Source organism: Diachasmimorpha longicaudata, chromosome 13 (assembly GCF_034640455.1).
Source record: "Diachasmimorpha longicaudata isolate KC_UGA_2023 chromosome 13, iyDiaLong2, whole genome shotgun sequence".
NCBI lineage: Eukaryota > Metazoa > Arthropoda > Insecta > Hymenoptera > Braconidae > Diachasmimorpha > Diachasmimorpha longicaudata.
In genome coordinates this window covers 4184619-4192202 of record NC_087237.1, presented here as the reverse complement: position 1 = coordinate 4192202, position 7584 = coordinate 4184619, and the positions used below count along the sequence as shown (strand labels likewise).

The 7584-nt window shown below is 39.1% G+C and overlaps 2 protein-coding genes across 4 annotated transcripts in view; one reads left to right on the top strand and one right to left on the bottom strand.

Annotated features, from left to right (window-relative positions):
• The first annotated feature begins 361 nt into the window (after positions 1-361).
• LOC135168264 (uncharacterized) overlaps positions 362-7584 on the top strand; it is an 11889-nt gene continuing 4666 nt past the window's right edge. The window contains exons 1-2 of the mRNA XM_064132263.1: positions 362-511; positions 5977-7533. Of these exons, the coding sequence (XP_063988333.1) occupies positions 5992-7533 (1542 nt within the window). The 5' untranslated portion in view covers positions 362-511; positions 5977-5991. The remainder of the gene's footprint in view (positions 512-5976; positions 7534-7584) is intronic.
• On the bottom strand, positions 582-4837 carry LOC135168267 (pickpocket protein 28-like). Of its 3 annotated transcripts, none has more exons than XM_064132267.1 (11): positions 4285-4837; positions 3654-3989; positions 3378-3604; positions 2918-3121; positions 2723-2840; positions 2507-2655; positions 1978-2450; positions 1772-1895; positions 1487-1615; positions 1317-1408; positions 582-864 (listed from the first exon to the last, which is right to left on the bottom strand). In XM_064132267.1, the coding sequence occupies exons 1-11, from the start codon at positions 4507-4509 to the stop codon at positions 677-679; spliced, it is 2265 nt and encodes a 754-aa protein (XP_063988337.1). In that variant the 5' UTR covers positions 4510-4837; the 3' UTR covers positions 582-676. The 3 variants fall into 3 exon arrangements, with proteins under 3 accessions (XP_063988337.1, XP_063988338.1, XP_063988339.1); XM_064132268.1 differs by having other exon boundaries at positions 3378-3583; XM_064132269.1 differs by having other exon boundaries at positions 3654-4007; positions 4285-4388.

Sequence of the window (7584 nt, the reverse complement as noted above, 5' to 3'; positions counted from 1 at the left end):
GTCATGTGTTTGTTAATTCTGTCAATATTTATCTGAATGTTTCTATTTTTCAATGCACTGGGCTCCTTGAAGTGAACTTCAGGCAGGTAAGAATGTCACTGACTCATATTTACAGTTCTTAAAATTTTTTAAACGGTTCTCCATCCTTTTTTTGTTATATTTTTTAATATTTTTGGTTACCTGATAAATTTTGTGGTTATCTTTCATCAACGCACAAGTTTTTTTGTAATTTTATTCAACTCCAAAGTCAATTTTTTAAGGTTATACTTCTTATCTGAAAAAATGAAATTTAAAGTTCCCGCTTCGATCAGCGCTACCTACCGGCGAGCGATGAAAACCTCACATACGACGAGAGCGTTTCCAGTGCTTCATGTCATGCCGTAGGTCGTGTGTGACTTGCGGGACATACAATGGTAAATTTTATCAAATTGTCTGAGATATGTCAAACTATTGAAGTTGAGGATGATGAACATTTGAAATACTGACGTTGGCTGCTGTTGCAACAATCGAGGTATGACAACAACAAACTTTTATATCAATTTCTTCAGTAGAGAAAATCAATACGCCGATATTTTCTGGCATCCGAGTGTTTGCATCACATTTGTTTATTTTGATTACTTACATCGTGGTAAAATTCATGTTAAGCATTGGAGATAATGCCCGAGGTAGTGATATATTATTGCGAGAAGGGATATACAATTTTTGGTTCGGTGTGAATTTTTATCAGCGATGTACCATTTTGGGGTTTTTTCGCTGGACCCTTGGTTATCCGACACCAGAGTCGTAAAGTCATGAAGTAGATTATTTCCACGACTGAGAGAAAACTAAAACCCATGAAGAGACCCAGAAGTCCTCCTATATTTGCTGGAGCAATAACCAAAAAGTCGTGATTAGATGACTGAAAAATATTAATGAATCTCAATTTAATGAGATAAATATTTTTGTTGGAATGAGTCCAGATTTAAAATCCAAGAAATATTTTGTTATCCTTGACAAAATTGAGTAATCAACTATAGAAACAATTGAACAACACAATAAGCTAGACTTGCAGCTCAATCTTGACGATGCAGTCCTTCATTGAATTCGTAATAATTAAAAATCATAAAATAATTACGACATTGACAATTGTTGACAATTGTTTTCTATGATAAAGTGACGACTTTAGTGATTACGTGATAGGGGAAATTGTTATTAATCGTTGTTTCATGGGACTAAAAATTCTATTTCATTTTTTCACAATTTTTATTCTAATGACAGCAGAGGCATGAGAATCTCAGCAAAATTCCTAGAAACATTGTCAGAGCAATTCAACTTACATAAGAATTCGATAAATCCGAACAGCTCGCTCTTAACTAAATTCGGAAATTGAGATTCGACGAAGTAGAGGTGGACCACAGCCATGTTTTCCCTAAATTAATACAACAGAATCAACGGTCTTGCCAGGAGACCTGGCTACAAATGACAAAATGAATTGATTGATAATTACGTGAAGTATTTTTGATCCGTGTTATTGAGGTACAATTCATCGATGACAAACGCGTTAGATAATTTACTCTGCGATATTTGGGTCTCGTAGTTAGTCTCGAAACACGCTGGCCAGCAGTTACAACTGGGTCTGTGTACAATTGTCAATTAATTTGTCAATTAATTTTTATCAAAGCTTCTGCTTGGAAACTTCTATTGAGATTTGTTTGGATGAAGGGTTCATCGAATTGTAATATTTTTTATTTCAAGGGCATAATATCTCTATTTATATCTCTCTTCTACTTACGATTCTGATCGATTGAGTCGATCTAAAGCTTCTTCATCGTCATAAAGATTATTTTCCATGAGCAATCTAGCATCCCTCGCACATTTGTCATCCTTTTTACCACAAATAGGAGTATTCGCTGATTCTTGAATGCAACAAACAACAACTTCGACAAGTTCTGCAAATACTCGGCTGAATTTCAGGTTCAAACTCAACTTTTTACGTACTTGGCATGTAATACTGGACACAATGGCATTGACTCTGGGTGAAATTGGCCTCGCACTCCAGAAGACAATTTCTCTCAGTGTAGGTTCGATAGTACTTGAGCTTTCGTTCAGTAGTGAAATAGCACTTCCTCTTCTTCCTCGGTAACGAGAGAATCGACCAGCTGGCCGATGATATCCTTGGTGTTATTATCACGTTGGTTTCGACACCGGGACTTATCGCAAGACTGAAGTCCGCGATTTTCGGAGTTTCTATGGGGCTGTGGAGAAGGAGTTTAAAGCCAACGCTGGCTGTTGATGAGCAGTAGTACTGCTTTAACTTGGCATCTAGAACTATTGTTAATCCTAGATATCTCCCAGCACCGTAGGGTCGCCAAGGCTGTGTGTCAGGTGCTACTGATGTATTGTAGCCACTCTCCGGCTTCCAATCAATCGTTTCAAAGTCGTATTTTATGTTCAAGTCGTTCCACTCCAGTCTTAGGTAGAGGAATTGATTTATTTCTCGAATATTCTTTACTTCTACGATACTTACGGATTGTAGAATAAATATTTTCTGTGGACGGCGTTGAAATTGCAACACAAACCCTCATCGGTGAGAATTGGATTGAAAATTCTGTCGCATTCGGTTACGTTTTGGTGCCAGAAGCAATAGCGCAGCAGTTCTTCGCAGGGTTGAGATACCTTTGAATAAATTCTTATACTTTAGTTTTTTTCACACATCGAGAGATTAGGTTTTTTAATTACTCACGTTGAGCATGAAACGGAGAACATTGCTCCAATCAGCGGAGCCAACGACGTCATTGTCCATAGAAGTATTTTGGAAATTACAGATGTCCTCAAGCAGAAGCTTCTCGACAGTGTCATTCCTGTGACAATTCACATTTTTTTTTCAATTCATTTCTCCGTTTTATGGGAATGATAATGATTGTGTTTGGATTGTCACCCTCTGTTGATGCGATTAGCTTCCTCTCGATTAGCGTTATTCATATTGCAAACAGTGACTGATGGAAATGGAAACTCTGTCAGTGCAACAGGTTCGGGACTTATGGAAATTATAATGGGGGAGTTCTGCCACTTCTGGTAGAGGTGCCAGATGAAGTAGGCAGCTGTGAGAACAGCACACACGAATGCGAGGATCCAGAAGAGCCTAGTTGGAAAAGCCGGTTTGTAACCAGAATATTTTGTTAAATTTCAATAATCGACCTCTTCACGATGACATTTATTTGCGAATACATTTTGCCTGAGTTATTAATTCCTGTTCGATTCTCCAGGAGAAGAGTAAAGTCATGAGGGAACAATTAATTAAACTAATTTCATTTTTATTCAATGTGCATCATGAACCACACGCGATGTATAATGTAATATTCCACCAACGTTATCATCTAATTCATTATTGGAATTACCTTTCCACGATATGAAGGCCCTTGTCTCCAACGTATTTCAACCCATGAAGACTGCTATTAGCACAATACTGTTCCGTAAATTCCAAATGTCGAAAGTTTTTCCAACAGGCCTGCAAGTGATGACTCTTCGTAAAATACTCCCCTTTCTCATAATCCTTCCGTACTCGTGATTCTGTACTTCTCTTAACTGACATACCATCCAGTGTCTGGAAATAATTTAAATTGCACTTTGTGAAATTCTCCATCAACTTTTCTGTTCATCCAACTGAACAGTACCTTTTGGAGGAAACCTGGGCGAAGTTTAACAGCTTCATTTTGAACACTTCTCCAGCCCTCAAATTTCTGGGTACTTTTGTACGGATTTTGCAAATGTACGGAGTTAATAGAGAACGGTTGGAATGTTTCCGTGGATTCTTTTCTGTCTAAAAGCCGATGGCCGTTCCTTCTCTCGTCGTTTACCTGATTAAGCTCATTACGAAAAGCACGAGCACGTCTTAGATATGTTTCCGTAGTCATTGCGGAACCGATGATTTTTATCTCGTTCGAGTCCTTCTGAATTATGTTACCAATGTTGGTGATGTGAAGGTGATCGACAATTATCCGCGAAGTTGTCTACGATTATTGAAGAAGCTTTTGTTAAAGGGAAAATTATTCATGAGAAAAAATTTATTGAAACGTTTGAATATTCGACAATTTGATAGTGAAGTAAATTCACTAGAACTCTATCGATTTCACCAGATCCTTCAGTGTAACTTATTTTTTGCATTTAGTTCGGAAATCACCAAAATTATACTCCGATATCTTCGACTCCCGGGGCCTCGAGTATCCGGACGAGAAATTTTTAACGAGTTATTAAAGAAGAATCGAGCTGTTTACGATACAAGCCCCTTGACACTTGTGCCAGTACCTTCTCCAGAGCTTTCGTAACGATGCCAATGGGGGTCGATGTTGATAGTTGACCATTGGAGTGACAGGTGTCCTTTTGCCTTATCAACAGGCCGGAGGCTTTCGTGACCACTGTATCCTTCCACCTGCTGCTGTCCACCGAGCTGGATTTTTCCACAGTCCCATTGGATGCATCACTATCATTTCTAGATCGTAAATCAGTCGAGTTTTCCGATTCACTTTTCATTCCAACCCCTCCACTGTCAGCTCGGTTATTCAATAGGAGCGACACTCCTGGAGAGGGTGTCCTCAGACTGAAGCCACTGCCTCAGTTCGCTTTTGCGGTTTTAAACTTGTACACTAGAGCGTTTACTGAAGATGTGGAGAGTGCGATAGGAGAAATAGACAACTCGTAACCCTTTATTTCAGTCGTTTGGGTATCGCATGATAGGGTCAATGCGAGGTAAATATTTAGTGGGGATTGCTGTGGAATTTTTTAATATTCATGTATGAGATAATTGGTGAGGATGATCTCTGCAAAATTTTATAGAAATTTACTAGGGTTTCTAGGAAAATTCTCGTCTCGTTCTATCGAACAAAAAATAATTAAGATTGTCCTTCTATAATTAAATGTCAATTAAAAAATGTCCGGGGAAGCTGCATAATTTTGCGAGAAAATTTCTGGGAAAAAACAGATGTTTACATTTAATTTTTTCATTGCGTTTACTGGCTCACGATATTAGGGAATGCGATGGATCCGTCTAGTTCCACCTCTGTAATGACATTTTAGGGTATATTTAATGCAGGAAATACTCATCGCACTTCAATCATTAGCGCAAACGTTGATCTGGAGTTGAGTGGATGTGCTGAGGCAATATTGATCCTCACACACTACAGAGGTAATTAATAGCACGAATAAACGGCCACTCGGTTTATTTGCACAGCAGAATACATCAATATTCGATCGTTGTTCATCCCTATTGATCATTTTTGTTAAACCTCAGCGCCATTTTTGCTATTTAGTATTTTTGGAGTCCGCAAAAGCTCCAGATAAAATCGTACGATGAATATTGCGTAATGGTTAATGTAAATACACCTCCGCTGTATTCGTGATGGACTTTAATGATCACCGCTAAATAATTACATAACAAACATTAGTGGTTATCGGTAACGCTGAAAATTTTTTACATTTTTAGTCGCGTGACATTGTGATCTAGAAATGTCCCTCATTTTTTTTATATCATCAGTGGGCGAAATGTTGACATTGTTAGTCCCTGAATGTCAATCGATTAATTATGCCGAGAAAACGGTGGTAATGCGGAAACTTTGAGAATTACCGCAGAAATAATGAAATAATTGCATAAAAATTATGTTATAAATAAAGGAAAGCCTTGGAATTTTTCCAAATTTTTTCTCAAATTTTAAATATATATTTTTCACGTAACACATTCTTCTAGATTTTTCATTTATTTAAAAGGTTGAAATAAAATCTGTTGAATTTTTCAATCAGACATGTCTCGACAAACCGTCAGGGCTGAAATCCCAACGAATTTTTTTTCACACGCGCCTTTTAAAACACTTTAAATTAATTAAAAACCGCCATCAATAAATTGGAAAGAATTCCAACCGTCCGATAAAACTTGGGGATTCTGATGCCATCCAACTCACCCCTCTGTCCGTAAAACCCTCGTCAACCCCTTGATTTTAATTTCAGCGAACAATTATCAAAATGTCCGAGGAGACAAATATGGGAGGGGGTCAGGATGAGGACGAAAAGAATTCAGAGGGACCCCCTCAATTGTCTGAGAATCTCGCCGATGAGATAGCCAGTATGTGGGAGATACCCCAGATGTATCAATTTTTATGTCTCGCAAAGGAGACACTGGGTATACAACACCTGTCGATGTACGAAATGGAGAGAATGCTATTAATGCCAAAGGCATCCAAACAACTCGCCAGTATCATGACATCTCTGTTGTCTCCACCAATGCCAAAATCCAAACTGCGAACTATGCCACCGATGCCGTATCAATTTTGGACGAATTTACTAACACAAAAGGCCCTCGGTTGGTTCAAAGTTTATCAGAGTAAGGATGGTGACAGTGTCAAAGTTTTGGAGACAATTGGTGTTGAGCCAGAATTTTGGAAATTATTTCCCCAGGCTGAGCTCATAAGTGACCGTAAATTCGACAAATTGAGCCTGAGGGAGAGGGTTTGGCTACTTAAAACAGTCTGTGATACTTTGATACACTCGCGACGATCGTTGCAGGATGAAATTGTTAGAAATTATTTAGATGATGACAGTGAAATGGTACTTGGTAAGGACAGACATGGTGCGAGATACATTTATTTTCCAATTTTCTTGGATAACGATGTTCGCGTGTATCGTCACTGTCTAGATAATAAGATTTTACTGAGTCTTAAACATGAAAAGAAGGATACGAAGCCGAAGGCTGAAGTGGTGAGTGACAAGAAAATGGTTAAGAGAAAAAGAAAGAGCTGGAGGTATGGGAAATTGCCGAATAAATCGAGAAAACGTACAGCTAAGAGTGATAAAGAGAAGATTGAGCTGACAGAGCAGGAGGATAAAAACGATGATGGGAGGGAGGTGCAGGTGGACGATAGGAAAAACATTGATGAGGAGAGGAAGGACGAGGAAAAGGAGGAAATTAACGAGGACGATGAGAATCACCAGGACAACGCACTCGAAGGGCTGAAGGGTGATGAGAAAATGGATAAAGATGAACAGCCCAACGCTGAACCTCCGTCATCCTCTCAAGCTAGTGATGATTCACTTGTTCGGGAGGAGCAGGAGACTCAGCCCCTGCGGGAGGATGTCTCCAGCTGCTCGAAAACAGATGATGAGAAAATTCATGAGAAGCAGATCGCAAACTCAGAACTTTCGAAGAATTCGGCAGAGATGTCGAAGAGTGATAATGAGAAAATCATCGAGACTGAATCACCGAGGGGTGAGGGAGGGAAAGCTGAGGGCTGTGGGGATGCGAGGAAGGAGCTGGAGGAGTCAACGACTTCGGAAAATAATATCGGCGAATGCATTAGTGACACGACACACAACGCAGATGATATCAATAGTCCCGATATGGAATTGAATAGTGATGCGACGAGGGCTGCGTCGAAGAGGGAAATTGAGGAGTTCAAACGTATGATAACCGACCTGGGGGAATCGAGTTTCCGGTTGGTATCTGATAGTTTGGATGCACTGAGGGATCTGGTGGCGTGTTTCATTGCACTGAATTATCCCGAGGGACCTGTAAGACATAAAGAATACACTGAAAAAAAATATATATAATTTTGCCAATCG